This window comes from Daldinia caldariorum (genome assembly GCF_022478825.1).
Source record: "Daldinia caldariorum strain CBS 122874 unplaced genomic scaffold F4812scaffold_4, whole genome shotgun sequence".
NCBI lineage: Eukaryota > Fungi > Ascomycota > Sordariomycetes > Xylariales > Hypoxylaceae > Daldinia > Daldinia caldariorum.
Window position 1 is genome coordinate 605,471 of NW_025953040.1, and position 24,773 is coordinate 630,243.

The following is a 24,773-nucleotide window of genomic DNA, read 5'->3' on the forward strand; positions in this document are numbered from 1 at the left end:
TTACCCGTTAGAAATCTACGGAACAAGAAAAATGTCGTCCCCCACCGAGGTCGCAGACACTCCTACCCTTGGCAATACTCATGCCTTATATGCCGGACAATCCGCTATCAGCTTGGACAATAAGCTGTCCGCTGTTGTACTCCCTAAAACCAGCAGTGTCTACCCTCTCTCGGGGCTCTCTAAGCTCCTCGACAATGAAGATACTTACGACCCGAAGCCTCAGCTCAACCAATACTGGAAGGACCATATGACCGAGTATCTAGACAACGTAGAGACTAAGGTCCCTGCCAATCCAGCTACCCCCGCTGGCAACCCCAGTCAAAGCCAGGGGAGCTTCACTTCAAACTACGTTCGGCAGCACGCCAAGATCTTTGGTAAGGGCAAGAACCCATACCTCGCTCAGGTCGCTAAGGTCCCCGAACCAGAGCCGGAGCCAGAGTCGAAGAGCGATAATAACACTGTAAACCTGGAGGATTTCATCGATCCGAGCCTTCTAGCCCAGGATACCGCCCAGGATACCGCCCGCGAAGCTTCCTCCGTACAGGAAGCTAGCAGCTCTATCAGATTGCCGATGACTGAGTCGTTTGTAAATGGTATCATACAGGATATCAATGCCATTGGTAAGTTATCAGCTCTTCTTATCAACCATACTTGTCGTTGAGATAAACTAATGATCATGCAGAGCCGCTGTTGGAGGACGAGACATGGGTCTCCTTGCTAGATCCGGCGTCCAAGGTGGTCCCAGCGCCGGATATGGGACTTGGCCCGCAGGCATTTATGGGAACGGCGCCCTACACACAGCCGGCCACCCATGCTGTGCCAGTCCCCTACGCGCAGCCGTACCCTTACGCTGGACCGGTTGCCCCTGCTGGACCGGCATTCTACACGCAGCCGTTGCCTTATACGGAGCCGCTGTCATATATGGGTCAAGCGCCATACACAGGACCGGCTTATACGCAAGCGATGCCGCCGATGAACCAAGCTTTTAATACCCAGCCAGCTTCGTATCCGCAGCTGAACCCTTACCATCAACAGGGCATGCCTTCGGGGCCGGTGGCATACCCACAATTCGGTCCTTCTCCACCAGCGGCGCCGTATGCACAGCCGGCATCATACCCGCAGCCGTTCTTCAATCCCCAGCCAACGCCCGGTGTAAATATGCAACCAGGGTTCCAGCCACAGCCCGTCCAGGCGCGGAACGTCCAACCCGACTTCCTCGCCATGCCTCCCCCTCCTCCGCCCCGCGAGTTCACCAGCCACTACTTCAACAACATGTCAGCGGTCGACTATGGTATTTCTACTAGGCAGTACCTAAACCAGCAAGTCGGCTTCTCGGCACCCGGTGATCTCCCGGCGACGAACCCTCACTGCGCCCTGCCAGAGTCGAACGCATTCCCGTACTATCAGGTTGAGTCGCCCAAGGGTAAGGGCAAGGCTCCCTGCAGACGAGGGGGGAACACCAACGATTTTATGGGGATTATCTGATGAGTTGTACTGCGGGGGTAAGTAGTACGCTGTGGGAGGATGCGGATAGGCCGCGGTTTTTTCTTATGTTTATTATGACTTGATTATGAGACGAGGGGAGGGAGGACAGGGGATAGCGGCTTGGTTTATGAGCCATGGATGGTCATATGGCGTTTGTTTCTGCCTTGCAAGGCGGCAGTGGTATTGCATCATTGATGCTTTTGCTAGGGGAGTTTAGGGAGGTCGGTTCTTTTTTTAAGCCATTCGGCGGGGAGTTCTTGGAAGGATATTCATCTGATCAAGGAATTAAACGGAGGTTTAAAAGCTCAATACCCTAGGGTTCTTTTCTATTCTTTTCTTTATGTGTTCTTGTCCTTCTCTTGCAGGTAGTGGCCAAAATGTCCTGACTTACTTTCCTGCATATGGCATACACGACAGACGGGACTGTTTCCCTCCATGTATTCAAAGGTATTTCCTTATGGTCAATGGATCTCAATCATAGATCTGTAACCCTAAAGTCTCACTGAAGAAGCTCAAGTGTCTGGATGCATGGGGCATGCTTATCACCACACTTACCTTAATATCGCTTGTGTCGTGAATGTTGATAACTGTACTAGGTACATACCTATGTAGTAAATCCATAAAGTTTCTTTCGAAACAGCCTTTGTAAAAATGTGATGGAAAAAAATGAAATGATTTTACTTAGTATCAAACTCATTATATAAGATGTCATTGAGGATTTCCTTAAAGCACGTAAAGGAGCTTATATCATAATAGATCATAATAACTAAGAAGATCTAATATGGCTTATTCAGAAGTGAATCATACCATTACTTGTGTGCTTAACTACTATGAGCCGTGGGTAGCTGAAGGCCTGATATTTGCCTCAGGCAGTTATGCAGCAAATACAAGGAAATCAGGTATGAGCCAAATTCAAATTCAAGTTTGAAAACACCCGAAATCACACATGACTAGCCGCAAGACGATGAGAGTATCCAGCTAAAACATTATTTAGGTACTTCCCAGCTATTATTGACTAGGTTAGGTAATTATGAAATTGGACTCGCATCAAAAATGCGTTGTAGGATTAGGAAGAGCTCAAGGCTTTATTATGGCCCTACCCTAGTAGCACACAGATATGGTAGATCACCTGCCTGTCACCTGTTCACCAGCTGCAAGCACTAGTCATAAAAATAGGGGTAAATAGGGGCTAGGCAATGGGGGTAATACGATTATATAGCATAATCGTTTTGGAGTGAACTCGATTGATTTCAGGAAACAAACACAATATGCGCTTATTGTTTATCAAACACTTTTAGTTTGTCGTTTCAATCGGAAATATCATCCGCTCCTAATGCCCTCAAACTTGTTTAAATACAGAACATAAGTATAAATTGCCTGTTTTCTGCACGGGTGGTTTTAAAGCTCTCCATTCCTTCATCATTAGAACGCAAGTAGCTTCCACACACCTTCGACCTAATTTATCATGTGGACCTAATCGCGATCGATGGAGAAAATGTATATGACTTAGAGATAGTGTACTTGGGGGTGGGCATAACGATGAAAAGCTTTTCTTACCCACTCCGCGACACAGTGGGCAATAACATAAACAAGATAAATGACTCTCATCTTGTACCTGCCTACCTTATATACCTTAAGATATTTTATGTCTTATCTAGTGGGTCGCAACATCATTAACACACACTTGGTGCCGTGACAGACCGACATACGCTCTCAGTTCAAAAGTAGATTAGGTACTCACATGCTTACATCACCGGGTAGCGGGTAGCGTACCTAGTTCTGATGTACCTTCTTAACGAAAGTTAGGCCATTAAGGTCGTTATTCTTATGTTACCACTGTGTTAGGTAAGTGCGTTGATCGTACGCGCACCTACCTACAGCTGTGTGCCAATGCCTCCTTCAGCAACCATCTCTATAGTCCATCTGCAGAGACCCACCGGGAGAATATAAATATGTTTCATGCCCACCACCTTTTCAGCTTCCTGATTATTCTTCTTTTCACTCTCATTTGGGATAAACTGGAAGCATTCTGCCAGAGTCTCATTGGTTTCATCCACATTACTACCATCCTTAGAGCTACCACCGTTAACGCTTTACCTACCGGTACCTTATTCCAATACATAACTTACCACCTTCAAGGTAAGTAATTGTCCCTCTTATTTACCTATCCTACTAAAGTTACTACGAAAAGCTAACTTCCTAGTCTGCTTCGAAATGGCGAATAAGAAGGGATCTGGAAACCACAAGAAGGGGTCGCGAGAGAACCCCATCTCTCTTCACGATGATACCGCCTCAAAGGCCTCGGTCCAGCGCGGAAATAACAATGCTGACGGAAATTCCAAAGCATCTCCTGCGAAGCCTAAGCAGACACGGGCCAAGGCTTCGACTAGCAAGAAAGGGAAGAATAGATTTTACCTGCCCATCTCTGACTCTGAATCTGAAGTCGAGAAGAAACTCGAACGTGAGTACCCACGAAACTCGAGATGCATAGACGAACTAATTGCTAACAATTCGTCAGCCTGGTAACATGGCCCAACGGACGAGGAATTCTTCGCACCATCGGCAAGGCCTCAGGGTGACCGATTTGGCACGTGGCAGCTGCACAAGCAGCTGCGGGAGAACGCTCAAGCGCGGAAGGACGCCGGACACAAACCGCCAGATGAGGAAGACTACAAGGATCTCGATGGTGATGATGACCTCCTCTTTAAGGAGGAGACTCGGCCCAAAAAGCGGGGCAAGAAGCAGGCCGGTCCTGCGGTCCGCAAGCGTGCAAAGTCTTCCTGGAAGCCTTTTGTTAGCAGCTCGAAAGCTATGGACCACTTGATGGCCCGGGTCGTAGACAAACGTCGACGTGATGATAGCGACTGAGGTCAGAGGCCGTGGGACTGCATTGGATAGCATGAGGGGGAGTGACTGTCACGGTACGGTCCTTATAGGTGGATATAGCATCGTCAACCCCTCGAGTTGACATCGATCTACTTTTTGGTAGTGTAGCGGTTTGATAGCTATCTTCCGAACTCTTACACATCGTCTCTAGATATTTCTGTGATTCCTCTCTGACATATCATAACTACCTACCTATCTTCACGAGTAACTGCCTGCTTGTCTGTTTACATCTTGCAATCTCGGAAAAAAAGATAACACTATCGCCCATATCTCGACAATGGCGAACAAGGCAGCAGGCCACAAAAAGGGATCTCGCGAGAACCCGATTCCTATTGATGACGAAAATACTTCTAAGGCTTCTAGCCGACGTACTCAAGCATCCAAGTCTAAGGGTAACCGATCTCAGGAGAAGTAAGAGACCCCAACCAAGAAGAAGGAAAAGAAAGCAAAGAAACTTTCTTCCCGTGCCCGACTCTTCTACAATGATTCTGACTCTGACGTCAAATCAAGCCGTGAACGTAAGTCATCAAAAAATGGTTAAAATAATACAAATACCTAAAAGCCTACTGTTAATAATATATTAATAGCTTGGCTGTTTGGCCCGACAGGCGAGGAGCTTCTTCAACCCTTGGCGGGGCCTTCGAATGACGACCCCTTCAACACCTGGAAACCGCACCAATCATTACGCAATGGAAGACTTGAAAGACGTCAATATCGTGAGGAATCAGGGTTACCGTCCTCCGACTCGGAGCAGTACGATGGCATCTATGATAAATACAGTGAAGAGGAGGTCAAGCCGAAGAAGCGTGGAAAGAAGCAAACCGGCCCGGCTCGTAAGCGCGCGAAGCATTCTCCGGAGCCCAAGGTCAGCAGCTCCAAGGCAATGGATCATCTGACGGCTAGAGTTGTGTACAAGAACCTTCGTGATGACTAGAGCGAGTAAGCAGATGTCTTACGAATAGCTTGGAGTGGGATGGAGGAAAGGAGTGGAGGAGTGGGAATTAGAGATAGGTCCATAGATTGTTACAGTACCTGACACCTAGATAGACCTATAACCTATTCCCTCAATGCAATATGAGATTGCAACGCCACTTTGATGCCATGATTGCTTGAATGTGTCGAGATTGCTTCAATATTAGGAGTATCCAACATTTCGTCTAATGTCATTTAATGATGATAACTTATTGGTTTTCATGCAAGGTACCTAGGTAGGTACCTAAGCCAACAATATTTATTTACGTTACCCCGAGCACACTGGTACATATCCCTCTATTACCTACTTTCATTTTACCTTTACCGAAGTCACATTATGTGATGTAAAACTCCTCATGCTGTTAAGACCGGATGTACATATCTACCAGTTTGGTTTGTTCTTTTAGCATGTATGCTGGAGAGGTAGGTACCTAATAAGTGCAATCTTCTCTTAACAAACGAGTAGCATAATATAGGACAAATATACCACCCCTTCAAATATATAAACAGTGACCAAGACGTAAGTATAGCTCCTGTATTTATGAAAAGTCCAACCCATGTCCAGAACAGGTTTCGGTGAAAAATATTTACATCCTTTACTTAGGTATCTTTTACGTATACTGGGACTAGATATACTTTGGCTTCCTCGAACATCCAGGCGGTTCACAATATCGTAATCATGTACGGCATCTCATGTTATTGCTTGCGAAACTTGCACGAAAAATGAACTTTTGATACCCCTGCCTATATAGCTAGTACAATTATATTGGAAGGTTAACATCGTGATGATGGTCACATTTCCTACTGTTCATCACATTTCTAGTTATCACAAGGTGGCTAAAATGATAGCATAAACCTCCTTTTTTGAATATGTTCTCGATATGATTCAAGCGCTAGCCAACATCCTTGGACATCACGATGCTTGGTTAGGAGATCCAGTAAAGGATCAACCAGAGTAACTTATCAATACTTATACGAGGATCAAACACCGACAACGGCACTGGCCACTGATGAACTTCAGCACATTGATCTTACAGTTGTTTTCTGCCTCGAGCTCATCACTTCAACCAACACACTGTCACAACCACCCAGGCCCTGTAACTTTCGTACAACTCATCGCACTTTCTGTGTGCTATCTTTTTTACGCATTGGCCAGGTCGTATTTGTCACAACTACTTATCTAGTTGACCTCTCGAACTAACTGTGTACCTAAGTATCTAATGTTCAGCTCTCTAGAAAAGCAGTTGCGCACCTGGACGGGTACCTAGGTACATAAGTACGCTAAACATCATCCAAAAGGTCGTGACATACCATCTAAATGGGCACTTGCGTATATCACCTGCCGTTTATCACATGGCAACAGCTTTAACGCATCGTAACAACCCTTATGGCCGATTATCTACCGACACTGTGGTAAATCTCCTAAGTTGCAAATGTTTGCCCCACCCGAGATGCTATTTTGGAGTCAGGTTGGCAGTTGGTCTGGTTTGAGCTGTTCAGCACTTACTGGGCTCCACAAACTTCAGCAACAAGAGGTACCTTAGGTAGTTACGAGTCACAGCAACTGCCAAAGTAGGTGCGCAAGATGGTAAAAACTTCAGTTGCGTAGATACGGAAACACGCTAGTAACAGCTGCAAGGCGTAAGGCAGGTCGTGAAAAAAAACTATATAAACACCTCTTCCCTCCCGCCTGTAACTCAATTCCAATCTTTCCCTCTCATCAAAAAAAGACTACCAAGCTCTCCTCTTCTTCTACCTCTCTCCTACTGCCTCAAGTCATCTACCTGGCACACCACTTTACTATAACACTACTACATCTACCTTCTGCAGCAGCCCTTTCCACTCTACTTTCTCTTCTACTTTGACTACTTCTTAAAAGTCGACTACCATCTACCAACATGCTTCGTGACGGTCAGAAGAGTTCGCAGGCGAAAACCGCCAAAGTCAGCACCCAAGACGACGCTGATGCTGAAGCCCTGAAGAATTTGCAAGCCATTCGGGCTTTAAGAAACCAATTCAAGGGACTTGGCGCGCAGGTTCAGCAGGCCCAACGCCGCGAAGAGCAGCTGATGCGGGAGGCTAAAGAGAAATTGGAGAGGGAATATAAAGAATCCGGCTCTGAATCGGAACGAGAGAAGCCTAAGAAAAAAAAGGGCAGCAAATACCATTATTACGACACTGACTCCGATTCCGAGTCTGAGAAACATCAGAAGACGAAGGGCAGAAAGTACACCTCTCGGGATACCGGCTCCGATTCCGAATTGGAGAAGCCTAAGAAAAAGGCCAAGAAACACAGCACTCGAGCTGTTGACTCCGACGAGTCTGAATTTGAGGAGCGCAACTCCGAAAAGGGAAAGTCCAAATGGACTATATGGGCCAAGTGGATGAACTGAAGGGCTTTCAAACACAAGGTCTTCAGCAAGCTAGGGACATCTTCATAGGTAAGTCCTCCACCAAAGGCGACTAATAATAGACATGCTAACTAACTCTTTAGATGATTCTTGAGGTTGGCTGACTCTACCTAGTCATGTACACGAGCATGGATTGGTCATTGGCATTGGAGGGAGGGGATATCGGTTTTCTTTTCTTTTTCTTGTGGTGGATAGGAGGATTGGCATAGGACAGGATTCGGGATCCTTGGCCGTTATGAGGAGGAGATAAGTCAGACGTCACTGCTACGCTCTTGACTGCGGAACTCCTACACCACAGTTATTTCCTTGGTGGTTTCTTTGGGTCATTTCGTGTTATTCTATACATGAGACAGAACTCACGATATGAATGAACCCACCCTCTCATAATAACATGACTGCACCCACATAGACCGTGAAATGAAGTATGAAGTTTGTTTATAAGTGAGTTTTCATATTAGATGGCTTGGTAAGACTTCATTTAGGAATCTTCGTACCTTATCTTAGGCGATCTCACCGATGTACGTCACGCCGGTGGTGGGCGATGATCCCTGAAGTCACAACCATATCCCTCATCTAAAAACTTGTAATCTTATCTACGTTATTGTACATTCTAAGAGCACGCTAGTTTTACAGCGACGCATACTTTGACATTGTTACCCCTATGTTGGCCCGTATACTACAGCCCCTATCTTACGTAATCACATAGAGTACGGTTATCGCAGGTCGCTTAGGAGGATTTGAGCAGGTCAAAAAAGAAGCAATAGAATTAAATTGAAAATAGCATTGATTAAACTCCTATGAATTGTGTTTCTGTGTGAGAGTTATCATTGTAGAAGTGTTCCTAAGCTTGGTGAACTTTAAGTTGAGGCTCAAGTTTGAAGTGAAGTGAAGTGAAGTCGGCCCCACCTTTACATATTTGAATGTATATATGTACAGTGGGCCAACCCTGCAACTAAAATCACACCGCCTTCATCAGCCACATTAGATAATAGCCACACTTAATCTAGCTTATCGGCAGAAAAAAAAAAGTTCTGAATATTAAAGTTATCAGTCGGAAAAGTTCACGTTTAATCGCAATCCAATCGTAATCAACCAACCAAATACAACCATTCTCAATTGAAACTACCACTATGGGCAAAAGCAAGCTTAAAGTTGCCCTTGCGGCAGAGAAAGGTGTCGACTTCAAGAAATTGAAGGAAAAGAAGAAGCATAAGGAAAGAATTAAGAAGAGGCAAGAAAAGGAACCTAAGAATGGTGGGGCGGATCGTGAAGAAGATGGCGATTGGGAAGGCGTCGATGAAGATGAGGACAAGGTCGACGGCGACTCAAGACTTATCGACGACGAGGCCGAGGAAGATTCCGAAGAAGAAGATAACGAGGAGGGACATATCGACTTTGAGGCTTTAGATGAAAGCGACAGCTCCGATTCTTCAATAGATCTCGAGGAAAAGATTGAGCGCCCGCGGAAATCTGCATTAAAAGCGAATAATGCGAAGACAAATGAGAAGAAGAAGAAGAATAACGCTGATGAGGATGAGCATGAGGAAGAAGAGGAAGAGGAGGAGGAAGACGATGAAGATATACCCATGTCAGACTTAGAAGATCTACCAGACGAAGAAAAGGAAGATCTCGTCCCACACTCACGCCTCACCATCAACAACACCTCCGCACTCCTCGCCTCCCTAAACCGCATAGCCATACCCACCGACAAATCCGTCCCCTTCGCAACGCACCAGAGCATAGTCAGCGCCGAGCCCACGGCCGACGGCATCGAGGACATCCAGGACGACCTCAAGCGGGAGCTTGCCTTCTACGCGCAGAGCCTCGACGCCGCGAAGCGCGCGCGCGCGCTGCTCAAGGCCGAGGGCGTGCCCTTCTCCCGGCCGACGGACTACTTCGCCGAGATGGTCAAGGACGACGGCCACATGGAGAAGGTCAAGGCCAAGCTCATCGAGGAGGCCAGCGCCAAGAAGGCCTCCGCCGAGGCCCGCAAGCAGCGCGACCTCAAGAAGTTCGGCAAGCAGGTCCAGGTCGCCAAGCTCCAGGAGCGGCAGAAGGCCAAGCGTGAGACGCTCGAGAAGATTAAGACGCTCAAGAGGAGTAAGTACCTACCTACCTATCTACCTACCTACCCCGTGTTATTTTTTTTTTCTTTTTTTTTTTCTTGTCCCTACTTCGATGTCACGATAACTAACGATAATACCACCACCGCTTCAGAACGCCAAGAATCCTCCGGCGACCTCGGCACCTCCGAGGCGGACCTGTTCGACGTGGGCGTCGACAACGAGCTGAGCAAGCACAACGCGCAGCGCGCCTTCTCGCGGGGCAAGGACGGCGAGCGCGCGGGCGCCAAGCGCCAGAAGAAGAACGAGAAGTACGGCTTCGGCGGCAAGAAGCGCCACGCCAAGTCCGGCGACGCCCTCAGCTCCGGCGACCTGAGCTCCTTCAACCCGCGCAAGATGAAGGCTGGCGGCGCCGCCGGCGCCGGTGCGAAGAAGGGCGGGAAGCCCGTTAAGCCCCGTCTGGGCAAGAGTCGGAGGAACGCGGGTAAGCGGTAGTGTACATACCTCCTAAGGTACCTAGGGAGTTTAACCTGAGGAGAGGGGTTGAGGGGGGAAGGAAGTAAGGTACATGAAGTCAAGAGGTTTCCGCTCGGACTTGGGATAAAAAAGAACAACAACAACATAATTTGTCGTAGAGATACCAAAGTAGCCTCACAAAATCAAGGAGTTATGTTATGCTTGGGGAAAATACAATTTCTCTTGCTCTGCGTTGAAAATATTTCTCGCTTGGTGAACTATCACAACGTGTCTTATACGCCTTTTAAAGGCAGTTACCAATCGTAAGAAATGACAAGAGTATGAGTATAGGTAGGTATCTAAGGTATGTACCTATGCACCTGTATCACGCCCGGAATATAATGCAAAAACAACGAGTCCACTGAAAAGATTCTTTGAATATATACGGTTTACGAGCCCTGCAACATCTCCTACATTATATAAGACACCTAGGTAATATTTGATATATGCTACTTGCGCTTAGCAATCCTCTTCTGCGCCCTAAGCTCCTTCTTCATCCTAGCGTCCACAATCTTATACCTGCCCTTCACGCCCTTCGGCCGGCCCTTGATACCCCTATTCAGGCCCCTGGCCACGACCAGCTTGGCGGGCTGCCTGCTGGGCTTCTTCTTGGCGGCCTTGGCCAGCAACTTGGTGATGCTGTCGGCCTTCTCCTTCTCCGTCATGCCCTCCTCGCTGGCCAGCAGGTCCGACTTCTTCTTGAGCTTCTCGAGGCGCTGCGCCGCCTTGAACTTCTTGCGCGCCTTGGCCTCGCGCACCTTCTTGATGGGCCGCGCGTTGAGCGCCCGCAGCTTCTCCTTGATCGCCGCCGCCGCCGCCTTCGTGATGGGCTTCTGCGGCCTGTCGTGCTGGCTCTCGTCGTCGACGAACCACTCCGGCAGGCCGTCGCGGTCCCGGAACGCGTGCTTGTTAAACCCGTCGTCGATCACGTCGTAGCTGGTCTTTTGGCCCGTCGCGAGCTGGTGCGCGAGCGTCATCGCTTCCGCGGTAATGATATCGATGTCTGTCATGCCTGTTAGCATACATGTGATCACCAAAGGGGCTATTTAGGAAGTAACGGGAACTTACCAAGCGTTCCGTCAGGTCGGCGTTTATCTTCGTCTTCCCAACGTTCCTCTATATTCTGATGCTTCTTAACGACTTTGAATCCATCCTCATCGTCTGATTCAGAAGGTGCCTCGGCTTTAGCCTTCTTTGACTTTTCCTTCTTGGGCTTTTGTTTCTCCTTTGTTATAGTGGGTTTAGGAGACTCATCCTCATCAACATCCATCTTATCGTTAGGCTCATCAAGAATGCCTGGTATATCTTTGAAGATATCCTGACTGAAAAAGTTAGAAGCTCGCTTTGAAAGGCCCCCAGACCCCGCAGGCTGGTTATCTAAATCAGTAAGGAGCGGCTTTGAGGGACCCGAGTCTTCATCATCGTCAGAGTCATCGCTGCTATCCTCGTCCAACTTGTCATCGTCGCTGGACTGGTGTTCGTCGGCTGATACTCCTTCCCACTCGTCATCGTCATGCTCTTGCCGCGCTTTCTTCGCTCGGTATTTCGCGTCTGACTCTGCTTTCCGTTCCCTGTACTGATCATACATGCTATCAAGCTCGCGTTCTAGACGGTCTTCCTCCTCGTCTTCTTCGTCGTCTGTTTCGCCTGAAGATCCAATACCGCTATCTCTGTCTTTCCTAGCGTCTGATTCTTTGAGGATGGCCATCTTTCCCTTTGCGATCTTATTAACAGCTCCGTGCTTATCGATGGCCTTTAGAGCAAACATGGAATCGGGACCAGCAGGACCATCTTGTTCCATACCGATATCCATGGGTGCAACCATGTGCAATTGCATTCGTACGATCTCTTTTTGCTTCTTCTCATTCTCTTTCCGTCGCTCACGCTTCTTCTTAGCACTTTCCTTGTCTTTCAATGCTTGCAGCTCCTCCTGAATCTTGAGTTCCTCGTCCATAGATTCGACTTCAGCAACTTCTTCCTCGGGTTCAGCGGGTTGTGTGGTCTTTTTTGTCGGTAAACCAAAAGCTTCACGGGCCTTCAACCTCCACTTAAGTAGAATCTTGAATTCTCTCCGGCCCAAAACTTTCAAGTCCGCGCAACAAATCCTGATTTCTTCTGTGGTTTCTGGCATCTTGTCCAGCGCAGCAAGCGCCACATCGCCGTTCTTAGGCTGCTCAAAGGAGAGCTTGTTATAGCTACCAAGTATGGCTATAGGATCAACAGTCTCAATAAATTGGCTTGCTGGAATTTCCTTGAACTGGGTATAGTCGCCCTCTTCGTAACCTCCTCTCTTTCGCTTCTTAATCTCGGGTTTGAAGACCTTCGCCTCGTTATTCGGAGCCTGTTCCACCAGTTCGGCAAATACTGCCCGCGGATCAAGGAACTTCGGGTCGAGATGCTTCGGAGCCTTATATCCACGACATACAACGAAAATTTCAGCGGACACGTTTCTCGAAGACGGGGGTTTCGTCGATTCGACTTTTGTAAACAGCTGGTTGAAGACCCAGAGGAGCTTGTTGTACTCCTTCGATCTGAAAACCTTTGTGACGAATGTACCGCCCTCGACTAGAAACTCCGTTGCCAACTTCATCGATTGAAGAGCGAGTTCTGCCTGGTTGAAGGAGTCCTGAACCCAAGCGGTACCAACGTTGGGAGCACCATCGTGAAGTACGGTATCAGCTTTCCACGTCTTTAAATGTTGTCGGATCGTCGCACGGCACTTTTCGGTAGTAATATCGCTCTGGAAGGTTATGACCTTAGGAATAGGTTTGATCGGGGAGAGATCGACTCCAATAATAAGACTGTTCGCAGGCATAGCCTCTGCGGCTACCTGACACCATGACTATAAGGGACAGTTAATTGATGTTCTCTCGTCTTATATATATTAGGTATATATATGATTTATGACTTACACCAGGAGCGGCGCAAAGATCCAGAAGGACCTTACTCTTCTCGAGGAAGCCATATTTCTTATTCAGTTGGATCAACTTGAAGGCAGCTCGAGCTCGGTATCCCTTCTCCTTGGCTAACTTATACCACTTGTCGAGACGACCTTTACCGTGTTTCTTCTGAATCGCCATAGTGATTCAAGCGGCGATCTAAGATTCGCCAAGTGAACACGGGTAATGATTGATCGGCTTCGAATAATTTATTGCTGGCGCAATCTGTTCATGTTCATGCGTCCCGCATCGATTCCTGGGAAAATTTCCAGAATTATTTCTTTGATAAGCTTATCAGTGGACCAGAATGTCGATAAAAACTCTTGGCGGATTTATCGGTGGCGCATTGACCAGTACATGAGTACATAATTATACGTGTGAAATCATAGTTGCTCGTACTGTACCCGGCTCGCAAGGCAAAAATAAGTGGTGCTAATTGGCTAATTCAGGGTAGCTGGTTACGGCTTTAGGTAATAGCCGCTCTTAGCACGCGCCACAGCCACCTCAATTTTAAGTGCAGACACAGTACTACACAGTACTAATAGCAGGATCCACGCGCTAGACCCTGGTCTCTAAAACGTCATTCCCTTTTTGGGTCATGTAAGTGGTTTTTTCGTGTTTCTCGCGTCTTTTCGCGGGCGTGTCGATGGATACGATACGTACCTAACCTAAGGTATCTACTTCTGTTTAATTCAAACTTCTTACCTCCGAACCAGAACCAGACCCAGAACCAGAACCCTTACCTACTACTATCTTTTTTTCTTTCCCCACCGTGACCTTTCACTTCGTTATCTTTTTCAAGTCAATTCAACCTTATCTTAATTATCCTTTCTCCTCTATTATGTTAAAATAGTCTCCATCTATTCTCTTGATACTAGATATCTGGTTTCAAGGGTTTAAAGGCATTGGTGGCATCTGTCCTTCTTTCGGAGGCAGGTTGTGGACCTGATAGAAAGCCGAAGCCAAAGCCGAAAACCGAAGCAAAAACAGAAACAGAAACAGAAGCTATAATGGCCGACAATGCATCAAGCTCAAGACTCCTATCGCCTCCTAGAGTCAACAATGGTAAGGAGAGAAGAAACCCATCTATTACTCCAAGGAAGTTCCAAAGATTCTTCACTCCTCGGTCTCGAGTCCCTACGCGAATCAGTCCGGCAAGAAAAGCTCTTCAGGACCTTGCCGCCCCTGAGTTGAACCGTTATCAAACGCCTGCTCCCTCTAGTCCCTTAAGACCTTATTCTGAAGAACATATTCGAGATGAGAATATCGATGCTGTAGATGCCCCAATACCAAAGAGACGAAAGTTCAACCATACTCCCGACTCTTCGCCTTGCCGACCCCCTTTAGCTTGTCAGCCGAACCATATTGGATCCGATGCATTGTCAAATACCCGGTCAGCCTTGCTCAGCCCAATTAGATCTATTCGCTCTAGTCAGGAGGATATCGAATTGGATGATGATGATGATGATATCAGTGAGGATGAACTCCCATCGTGGCCAAAGCCAATCAACCGACTCGTACCTCTGACGAGTCGGGGCCTTGCCGGCCAACTTGCGCAAAGACAACTAGGGGGAATGCCTCGAGCTGGATATTCTTTCATGTCTTTCCCCACCCCAGACTGGCGAATTGATACTGCCGACTTTTACAGCAAGCCGGATGATGTTCACTCATGCAACAGCCACGATAGTCAAGGCCGATGTATACCATTTTGTGTGGCCGCCTGTCATAAGAATAGCTTGACCGCAGTAGGAGATGAGGAAGGCCGCGTTCGTTTGCTTGAATCATCTGGCAATCCGTCCGAGCCCTTTCGCAACATTCATCTATGCTTCCAGGCCCATACCAATGCTATCATCGACCTGTCCTTCTCTAACGACGACTACCGTCTAGCTACTGCGTCTGGCGATCAGACAGGAAGAGTTATAGATATGATAACACAAACTCCAATTGCAATTCTCCAAAATCATACAGCGTCTCTCAAGCAAGTTCGTTTCCAACCAGGTAAATCCGACGGCAGCGTTCTCGCGACGTCTTCTCGTGACGGCAGTGTTCAGATATGGGATCTTCGTTGCGCAGGGAAGCCAGTACAGGATATATTGGCACCAGAGGAACGCGAAATCGCTCTACGATACCGTTGCCCGGCCCCCAAGCAAGGTTGCGCGGTAAATAGTCTATATCACGCTCATGCACGTACATCACGTCAAGCTCAGCAGGCATCTAACCTCGGACCTGGGGATATTCCATCGCATCGCGAGCTACCAAACCGAGTAGGCGATGTATCTGTTACAGCACTTGAGTTCTTACCTTCAGGACAGGAGCACTTGCTGCTTACCGCTTGTGAGGCAGATGCCTCTATCAAACTTTGGGATATCCGTGCCATACACTCTTCACGCCAGAAAGTTCCCTCTCCATTATCGGTTACTACCCCACCTTCTTCGCATCAGCATTGGAGACCCTTCGGGATTTCGTCCCTAGCGCTCAATACTGATGCCTCTCGACTATATGCGGTGTGCAAGGACAATACTGTGTATGCATATTCAACTGCCCACCTCATACTGGGACATGCCCCAGAGATGTCTACACGGAACGGCGAGCCACCCCGACGACGACACAATGCGGTACCTCATCAAGGTCTAGGCCCGCTGTACGGATTCCGGCATTCGTCGTTTCACGCGGCCAGCTTTTACGTCAAGGCTGCCGTTAGGCCTACCCGTGATGGTAAAAGCGAGCTCTTAGCCGTAGGGAGCAGCGACTGTTGTGCCATGTTGTTTCCTACACAGGAACGATATTTTAGAGATGATCTTTTAGGTGCGATGGGCTCTCTAAGTTTGGAAGACTCTACGATAGGTGTTTCTCAGCAACGACCGGCATTGAACTTGAGCTTCTCCTCTATCGACTCGAATGCCACACGCAGGCCGCTGTCAAGGACCAATAGTATCGCAAATCTCTCTACCAGACTCAACGACGATATACCTATCGTTCGAATGGGAACACCGCTAGTGCGTGGGCATGAGAGCGAAGTTGGCGCGTTGACCTGGACGAGCGAGGGTAAGCTTGTGACGGTGGGTGATGACTTTTTGATTCGGTGTTGGAGCGAAGGGAGAGACGAGGCGGCGGACCTGAGGACAGGCGGCGAGACGGGTGGTCGACGTTGGGGGTGCGGCTGGGCGGATGTCGGAGACGATTGGGACCAGGCCGATGACGATGAGGAGTGAAAAGGTGGAAAGTTAAGGCCGACATTATGGCATGGCGTCGGACGGGAAACAAGTATTCAGCATTGAGCGTTATAAGCTCTGGATTATACCCCTATATTTGCTTTAGAGCTTGACAGATAAGCTCCTTTCTGTGTGTATGAGTTCAGATTTAATGAAACCCCAGTACTACAAAAGTCGGCTTTTTAATCATTCGACGTTAGTCTAGCTTTCTGGTGAACGTTTTGATGCAGTATGATGTCGATGTTCCTGCGGTGTGAACCCTTAATGCTATGCGCACTAAGCTTTCTCGGACGAAGTCTTGATGAAAAGTAGTTGAAGCAGAAGCTTAATGTTTTCTATAGTGGTTCGATTTCGAACTACACAGATTGTTGCTGAGTATGGTATATACAATAGCTATGGAAGAGTAGTTTAGGTTTGATGACGCAAGTAAAATGCAAGCCCGACGCCCAAGTCTAACAACATAGGAGGTAGTGATGCTATATCATCGGGTCATGCTGACTTTACAAGCTAATTCTGCAAGATCTCGACATTCCACGCTAAAGCATTCTGCAGTAAGCTCTTAAAAATCCATATCATAAGTTAGAGGTGGTCATTATACCTCCCTACAAATATACCTACAACCTACCACCGACGCAGGGAGACTTCTGCTATTTAAAACATGATCAAGCAACGCTCTCTTATACGTCAAGCTACGACGCAATCCCATCTAGCTCGAGCAAATCAGCGACGAGATTCATGGAATTCGGTCAATCTTGGGCATTTTATTCGACCCAATCACGCATCCAGCTCGCTGCTTGTCATTTGCCTTAGGTGCCTACCTACCTACATACCTGTAGGGCTGCATGCATGCAGACATAACCACTGCCACTATCAAGTACCGCGATATGCAGCAGCTTGTCGACGCTGGGTTCTACGCGTGCAGCTGACAAACTGCCGGGCTAGAGGGGCTTGAAACTTGGAATCTGGCGAATAGCCCCCCTATATGAGGTATCTCTAGTAGGTACCTACCTACCTACGTCTGCAGGTGTCCTAACACAGGTAAGCTGAAATATGTACCCCATGGCTACCTAAAAGCTAAGCTTACATAGCTCCTAATCCTCTTCGTCTAGACGAGATCACATCATCGCCAAAGGCAGCAAAGTTCCAGAACCGAGTACCGACTTCTACGACTAGACAATCACTTGCATACCAGGTACCTAAGGTAGGTAGCTAACATAGTAAGATGTAGCTCTGGTTTCGAGTTAATAGGAAGAATAGGTACTTGTACATATGTACGTAGTAGAAGAGGAGCAGAAAGGGAAAAAACGCGCTGCTGCGTTTCTCCTCACCGCCAGTTAATGCAGCCCGTTTACTGTCGCGTGTAGACAAATCGCAGTGGAGCTTCTTCCCCGTACCGCACCTTGATGTAGGTAACAGGTATGTAGGTAGATGGCCGCAGATTTCGTAGCCTACCTACCTACCTAAAGGTATAAAATAGATTGACGGGCACAGCTGAGTGGATGGATAGCTCGATACCTACCTAACATAGGCCGCATAGATATTCAAAGACCCGGAAGCGGAAGCAAGCAATAATACGCCAATTTTCCTTTTCTTCTCCTTCTTCTTATTATTTATTACTCTTGCTCTTTTAACTTTTTCGTCTTATAGCGACTCGTGAGGCCATCCATCCATCTAGCGATGTTTCCTTGCGTTGAGCACCTCTATGCAAACCATGAAGGCCACACAGTCTCGTCATTATTAATAGCAACCGCGTTACCACTAGGTACTTGATTACCTACAGTAGCCTGTAGGTACTGAGCCAGTGAGCCTACGCCGAATGAGAAAATCGGGTGGTTGGGGGATCGGGATCTAATTATCCTCGCTGGCTATTGGTCAATGGCTTTCGGCCGGCCAGGCTCCCCTGTCAGCATCCGCAACACAGCAAACTGTGGTAATGCGACGCACGCGTACCGGTGCAGTTCTACGATTTTTTTTTTTTCGACCAGACGGATACCTATCGTATGGAAGTGCTTAAGCTAGGCGAAAAAGGGCAGAATTCGATTAGACCTTTTAGCTGAACGTATCTTGGGATTACACCACACCAGCGCATCGGATAACCCGGGGCCTAGGTACGTTTCCTCCTGTAGCACCGGTCGTCGCTGGTCGTGGACTACCTAGGTATAAGACGAAATCGTGCAGTCTCTCCGTTAGTACCTCTCACGCTTGAACCAAACCGGTCGCTGGCCCCACGGGTTATGCCGCATGAGGTGATGCTTCCAAGTGTCTTAGACAAAACGCATCGTGGCATTAGCCCGCAGACTAAAAACCCGTAGCCACGGGACGGACACTAGCACAAGAATATGTGTTAGGTACCTACAATCGTCCCTGTTTTAAATTCTTGGTAGGTACCTGAACGAGAATAAACCTGAAAAAAAATTAACCTACAACTCGAATGATGATGATGTAGAGAGCCGAGGTAGTATGTAACGAAACCTGAGAGCTTCCATGTTGATACGGGGGGTACGAGGTTTCACCCATGCTATAAAACTCGAATTATAAGAAAGCGTCGAAAGAGCGTGAATTCGGATGTCCAGAAATGAGGGTTGTCATATAATCCTTTTTTTTGTCTCGATGATGAAGCCAGCCATTACTCAATAGACTTGATATAGTGGTTAAACATCGTGGTTAATGACTCAAGTGAATAATAACCTTAAGGGTTGGAAAAAGGTTTGGGATTGAGCAGGAGATAAAGACGTTAATACTAATAAAGTCCCCTGAACCCTGCTCGTCCCTGGAAGATGTCACTCTTTGGGACGTGTTTGCGCGCGCGTGGCGGTTGGGCCCGTCATAAAAGTCCAAAAAAAGTATCAACGTAGTAGTGAGTTTTACCTTGTAATTTTCTAATCGAGGATCGTCAAGCCGCACTTTTATTTTCTTTTATTTTACTTTATTTTGATTACTTCTTTTCTTTTTTCTCTCTCGCAATCAACTCTACCGAAAACAGATCTACAATACACTAGAGACTTGATAGGGCATAACGATATTAATAACAACAACATCGTAACAAGTCTCGAGCCTAACAATTATCATAATAATTACCTATATATCTCCAAGTTACACAGCGTCCCAGACTCGAAACTTCGTCTCGGACCCGAATCCCAAAAAGCTTGTTGGACTCAGAATTTAGAGGTCCCCCGTCTGGTCAGTCTTGTTGACCACAACTCTTAGGCTTGTTAGCTGGCTTTGCTAGGCTTTGTTAGCATAGCAAAGTTTCCTAAGTTCCCAAGTTCACCCCGGCAAAGTGGACAACTCATCTTGCATTAAAGCTGCTGCATGATAAACGGCCTCCCATTCGCTTGTCACCCACAGCACGTTTTCTCTTATTAGAGATTCGGAAACTAAACTGTCTGCACCCGGTACCAGTACTACACATACTACACACACACAAGGCTCTCGTGGTATTTGGGTATTTGGGATATCTGGATAGTTATGGCTTCTTGACACGATATCTTATGATAATCTCCTTTCCCTCTTCCCTGCCCTCCTTTAACCCTCTTGCTCTTGGTCTCGCGCTTCCCCAGGTCCAGCGTTGCATCCAGAAGGCGAGCGCATATTTATAACGACCTGACGCGAACGCGTGTATCTGCAACCGTACGGGGAGAAAACCTCAGAAAGTTCGGTCCGTTCCTGCAGTCCTCCTGGAATACCTAATTAGCTGCTATATCTTTACTGCCTATTATATTATTTTCCCCTTCCCCAGCCGATCTTTAGCCAAGACATATCTTCCTACATATGCAGATACATGCATAAGCGCGGGCACGTAAAACATTATTTACATCCCGTCCGCCTGCGTGCCCCCCTTATTAAACGGCAAGCAGAGGAAAACTCGAGGCTCGTGCATCGTCATCATCGGCCCAACCACTACACTTATACACGTAAAAGACAGCCTACGAGAACGCCAGCATTAATACTATCTATTTCTGGAGTCGTCTAGAAGGAAAACAAGAGTTCGTGGGGGCCAAGAGCGTTTCGATTCGAGTTAGGCACATACATATAACCAAGCCAGTCTCGTAACGGACCAAAACTCCACATCGTCCCAAAAGCCTGGAAATTCGCCAATCGAGGAGACCCTCGTTGACCTCACACCGCCACCACTTTCGGTTCTTTTTTAGAATCACGAAAAGGCCTAGTTTTTACCAGCTTTTTTAGTTTCCTAGGGGGGTTTTCTTTCTTTTCTTTTCTTCCGTCACACCCCCTGTTTCCGGCGGAGATCTAGGTTAGGTTAGGTACCTACCTAGGTATATATGACCATCCAGGCTTAGCCGTTTTTACGTGCTGTAGTCGTGCTATTATTCGCACGTAACGCTTGCCCCTTGATCAGCGGCCAGGCTTCGATCGGTGTCGAATCAGCGGGAGAACCAAGGTTGCGCGCGCTACTGACGTCGAAATGCTTCACGATCGAACAAGTCTTAGAACACCTATCACCACCATCACCACTACCACCACTACCACCGCCGCCGCAGCCCTACTTCAGCCTCCATCATTACTCGCATCGTCATTTCCTCCTCGTTGGTTAACCTCCGCCTTAAATTAATCTTGCCTTATTCTGTCTGGCCTTTAAGGACTTGAGCTGATCGCCTTGTATTCCTTTCGCTGTATCATATTGGTCAGTTTCTCCCTCCCCCCTCCAATAGCAGTGCCAGCGCAGACTTTACCAGGGTCGCTTGTGGCCGATGAGCTTGCGCCAGCTAATACTTGCGCGGCGCTAGTCTACTGTAATAATTTTCGAATGTTTAATTTTTGGTTGGGTTGTGCTTTCTTCGGACCGGATTTTGCGTAAGGAACGTCCTTTTTGTTGTTGTTTATCATCATCATCGTCATCGTCAGACTTTTAAGAGTTCCCGCCTATATACATACTTTGAACAAGAAAAAAAAGGGCCAGACGCGAACTACGGAATTTGGATCGACACCCAAGGTCCGCTTTGCGTGTTTTTCGGCTCTTCCAGCAACGACTTACTTCTCATGCTACTACTTTCTTATCATTGAGATTGAGTCGCGTTGCCAGTCATTCGTTATAAAAGTCGTTTGCAGCTAGTGGAAGCGGTTCAAACCAGGCGTGTCAATCATCGTTACGCCAGCCTTAATCTCGCGCTTTACCGAGCTCCTTCATCTTTTACAACATAATTGCCATTGCCGAGATTATAGGACTTATCGAAGGAAGCGCTATTCCCGCCATTGTTTACGTTGCGCCAAGTCCGTCAATATACCCTGGTAGCGAGCTTCATAGAGCCTTTATATATCTGAGGCGCCAGCAGAAAGAAGAGTCTTAAGCGTATTGGGAACTTGAAGATTCTTATTTGGAAATAGTAAGTTTTCTGAGGTATGTTAACCCTGTATCGAACAGTTACGCCTTGATCAGGTAACCTCTATTACACTCCTCCAGTATCCATTGATATATCCTCATCCGCCTGTATCGTGTACAACGACGAGCCTTACAAATATCAACCGAATCCCTTTAAGTTATCACAACCCCTGCGCTCGTCGTTCTCGTTCAAATTTCTCACGCGCCGCAGCAAGGTGAAAAGCGTGTTTCTCACATCATCACAGGGTTCCCAGCATCGGCCCCCCTTTTTTCTCTGCGACATTTTCAATGGCGTCCTCCGAGGTCGACCAGAAGTTCCTCGGACGCCTCGCCAAATCAGTTGAGCCCAACAATGCGCTGCTCGCGTCGATGCTATTCAAGATCCTGGGGCTTTCCATCAATGTAGCTGGCCAATTGGTGAAGGCGCGCAAGCAGCGCCGCCTCGACACCACGCGCGTGACTCAGTCCCTCGAGCTCTACTTTCATATCCTGTGGCTCTCGCGCGAGGGCCTCGTTATGCTCGAGCAGTACGTTTTACCAATGGTGGGCGACTACGTCGAGTTGAAGGTGCTCGCGTACAAGCTGCGCGCATCCTTCTACCACATCTTCGTCTTGTTTCACAATAATCCTCCCGTCTCCCCGATGGGAATCGCGACGACGCCGGAGGCTCTCGCTGCGGAGATGACGCCGGAACCGCTACGTGTCGATAAGGGGAAAGGCGTGGATAGGGGCGAGCCGACGACATATATGCCGCCCGAGTATCTGCGGTCGTCGATACAACCCACGCACCCGTACGAGCAAGGCGCGCCAGCACCGCCCCCAGGATTCGAGGGACAAGTGCAAGTGCCGCACATAACCCCGGAAAACGCGGCTAATTTCCTGCTACCGTCCGTCGACTACTTACCCACCGCGCACCAGTACTTCAGGGAAGCTATCTCGCTAGCGGATAGTTTGCTCTGGGGATCGCACTCGCTACGACTGTCGCTGAAAACGGAGTACGCGGCGTTCTTGTACGATTGTGTGCACGACCGGGAGGGAAGCCGGCGGCTGGCGAAGCAGACGATCGCGGAGGTGTACGAGGCAACCGAGGGCCTAGACGACGACATGTATGACGACGCGTGCGAGCTGGTGACTGTGCTCGGCAAGATGATGAAGCGCGGTCTAGGGGCGGGAAGCTCGCGGAGTGGCGGGAAGCCGAGCCCCAGCGTAACGCAAGCTACCGCCGTGTCCCAGAGCGGCGATAGCAGTGCTACGGTGGTGCCGTCCGTGCCGCCCGTCGGCATGGAGAACCCGATATAATAAGATCGAGCGCGGGATTACGTGCGACAGTAACAATGATCGGTACTGACGATATTCAATAAGACGATACGAGTCCAAGTTATTCGATATCGTTGATTTACGAAACAAGGAACACGAACAAATGACCAGATTTTAGTATCTACGAGACAAGATCGAAGCCAAAATCCTATCCAAAGTACCAACAGGCCTAGCGCGAATTCAAGTTATATTATTACCATACCTCGACTATTAAGGATCCTAATACGCATGCTATCTCTTATATACCACGTACAGTCTTACGGAAAAGCCATAATCCATGCTTATAGCACTCAAAAGTTCGCATCCATATCGCATCGCTTGTAATTATACCAATTATAAACCCGCCCAAAACGTATACGACCAATACATCCAAGGGACTCGTAATATCTATTTATCTCTGAAAAGGGAATCTAACCCTCTATACCTTACATTCCTCATACATACTTACCAATAGGTACCTACACACGTCTTACCACATCTCATACCCACCCAACGCAACGCCGCACCACTCAAGACAACCGACTAATAACCACCTACCGCCATCTATCCACCACCCCTCCCCCTTTTCAGTACTTTATTTGCTCGTTCATAAAAAAGCGTTTTGATGATACCCAGTTTCGACCCAACGAGACGAAACAGACGGATATAGAGAGAGAAAGAGACAGAGACGAGGGTGGCTAGCAAGCCCCCTTTTTGTCGGTTGTATTATATTACATACCTCAACCTAAACCAATGTGTATTATAGACTCCAGCATAGTTGCTGCATTCATAGGTACCTACCTACCTAATCTACCTACCTAGGAGGTAGTCAGCTGGTTCGGGGGCTCTTGTTTACCCAAAGCTCTTGTTCCGAAATAGTACAGAAGAAAAAAGTTTTGCAAAAGTTTTGGTTTGGGTCTGTGATTGTGCGTGTCTGTCTTCTATTGATTTGTGAGAATTAGTCAAAACGGCAACTAGTAATTATGTATTTTGTAAGTCATAGAAAGACGTAAGGTAGAAGTTACTATTATAACCGTGTTCGTTCTAACTTAGGTCACGAAGTCGGTTCACATAAACGTCGGAATGATCAACATTAGTCACTAGGTCTTACTGTTTATAACATGAATAATACTTCAGAGGTAATTCTGAACTAATAAGAAATAGTACCTACTCGCTAGTCCCTGCTCTGATGTAGAGACATCAATATTTGGTAGAATATAAAGTCATTAGAGTAATAAAATCTTAAAACTTCTCATTTATTAGTAACTAATAACGACTTTCTCCCTGTTCGTTTTGCTTTCTACCATCAAGTGATTCAAGAAGATACCCCATTTTATAAGCGCTGCTGCTTATCAACCATATACTCAATGAATCAACATCCAACGGAACGAAAATAAACTCCCCAAGTAGCGAGGCTAGAAGATAAATACATAAATCCAATCAGAAAAGCTTCCCAGCCATCTCATACATCCATCTGGTAACTCAGCGTCAATAAATCACAAGTAATCAAGTACCTAGCCTTTACATATCGAAACCAAAACGTTCTCAAGCACAATTAGACGTACCTACCTAGGAGGTAGTTACGACATATTTCAAAAGTAGGATAGTAAATCTAATTCTATTTGTAGAAGTACAGTGTAGGATATCTCATA

General features: G+C 47.4%; 7 protein-coding genes across 7 annotated transcripts; 6 read left to right on the forward strand and 1 right to left on the reverse strand.

The window, feature by feature from the left end:
- Nucleotides 1-31: 31 nt before the first annotated feature.
- F4812DRAFT_469848 (uncharacterized protein) lies at nucleotides 32-1,485 on the forward strand (the record flags this gene model as incomplete). Its single annotated transcript, XM_047938914.1, has 2 exons — nucleotides 32-620; nucleotides 683-1,485. 2 exons carry the CDS (start codon nucleotides 32-34, stop codon nucleotides 1,483-1,485), a joined length of 1,392 nt encoding a protein of 463 aa, XP_047792086.1.
- Nucleotides 1,486-3,699: 2,214 nt separating this feature from the next.
- F4812DRAFT_457173 (uncharacterized protein) lies at nucleotides 3,700-4,353 on the forward strand (the record flags this gene model as incomplete). Its single annotated transcript, XM_047937127.1, has 2 exons — nucleotides 3,700-3,998; nucleotides 4,053-4,353. 2 exons carry the CDS (start codon nucleotides 3,700-3,702, stop codon nucleotides 4,351-4,353), a joined length of 600 nt encoding a protein of 199 aa, XP_047792087.1.
- Nucleotides 4,354-4,648: 295 nt separating this feature from the next.
- Nucleotides 4,649-5,305, forward strand: F4812DRAFT_457174 (uncharacterized protein; the record flags this gene model as incomplete). The annotated part of the gene is made up of 3 exons (XM_047937128.1): nucleotides 4,649-4,782; nucleotides 4,882-4,889; nucleotides 4,959-5,305. The coding sequence occupies 3 exons, from the start codon at nucleotides 4,649-4,651 to the stop codon at nucleotides 5,303-5,305; spliced, it is 489 nt and encodes a 162-aa protein (XP_047792088.1).
- Nucleotides 5,306-8,808: 3,503 nt separating this feature from the next.
- F4812DRAFT_420293 (Ebp2-domain-containing protein) lies at nucleotides 8,809-10,533 on the forward strand. The gene is made up of 2 exons (XM_047933431.1): nucleotides 8,809-9,854; nucleotides 9,972-10,533. The coding sequence occupies exons 1-2, from the start codon at nucleotides 8,885-8,887 to the stop codon at nucleotides 10,310-10,312; spliced, it is 1,311 nt and encodes a 436-aa protein (XP_047792089.1). The 5' UTR covers nucleotides 8,809-8,884; the 3' UTR covers nucleotides 10,313-10,533.
- Nucleotides 10,534-10,664: 131 nt separating this feature from the next.
- On the reverse strand, nucleotides 10,665-13,542 carry F4812DRAFT_420295 (AdoMet-dependent rRNA methyltransferase spb-1). Its single transcript, XM_047933432.1, has 3 exons — nucleotides 13,246-13,542; nucleotides 11,402-13,175; nucleotides 10,665-11,336 (listed from the first exon to the last, which is right to left on the reverse strand). The coding sequence occupies exons 1-3, from the start codon at nucleotides 13,411-13,413 to the stop codon at nucleotides 10,783-10,785; spliced, it is 2,496 nt and encodes an 831-aa protein (XP_047792090.1). The 5' UTR covers nucleotides 13,414-13,542; the 3' UTR covers nucleotides 10,665-10,782.
- Nucleotides 13,543-13,914: 372 nt separating this feature from the next.
- Nucleotides 13,915-17,103, forward strand: F4812DRAFT_420296 (WD40 repeat-like protein). The gene has a single exon (XM_047933433.1). It carries the CDS (start codon nucleotides 14,283-14,285, stop codon nucleotides 16,482-16,484), a length of 2,202 nt encoding a protein of 733 aa, XP_047792091.1. The 5' UTR covers nucleotides 13,915-14,282; the 3' UTR covers nucleotides 16,485-17,103.
- Nucleotides 17,104-22,113: 5,010 nt separating this feature from the next.
- F4812DRAFT_457179 (14-3-3 protein) lies at nucleotides 22,114-23,124 on the forward strand (the record flags this gene model as incomplete). The annotated part of the gene is made up of 1 exon (XM_047937129.1): nucleotides 22,114-23,124. One exon carries the CDS (start codon nucleotides 22,114-22,116, stop codon nucleotides 23,122-23,124), a length of 1,011 nt encoding a protein of 336 aa, XP_047792092.1.
- Between the last annotated feature and the right edge of the window lie 1,649 nt (nucleotides 23,125-24,773).

Excerpts from the sequence above, each read along its gene's own strand:
- F4812DRAFT_420293 (XM_047933431.1), top strand. The coding sequence starts at position 8,885 with ATGGGCAAAAGCAAGCTTAAAGTTGCCCTTGCGGCAGAGAAAGGTGTC. Across the intron at positions 9,855-9,971 it reads GATTAAGACGCTCAAGAGGA|AACGCCAAGAATCCTCCGGC; the intron begins GTAAGTACCTAC and ends CCACCGCTTCAG.
- F4812DRAFT_420295 (XM_047933432.1), bottom strand. The coding sequence starts at position 13,413 with ATGGCGATTCAGAAGAAACACGGTAAAGGTCGTCTCGACAAGTGGTAT. Across the intron at positions 13,176-13,245 it reads ATCTTTGCGCCGCTCCTGGT|TCATGGTGTCAGGTAGCCGC; the intron begins GTAAGTCATAAA and ends TGTCCCTTATAG. Across the intron at positions 11,337-11,401 it reads CCGACCTGACGGAACGCTTG|ACATCGATATCATTACCGCG; the intron begins GTAAGTTCCCGT and ends CAGGCATGACAG.
- F4812DRAFT_420296 (XM_047933433.1), top strand. The coding sequence starts at position 14,283 with ATGGCCGACAATGCATCAAGCTCAAGACTCCTATCGCCTCCTAGAGTC.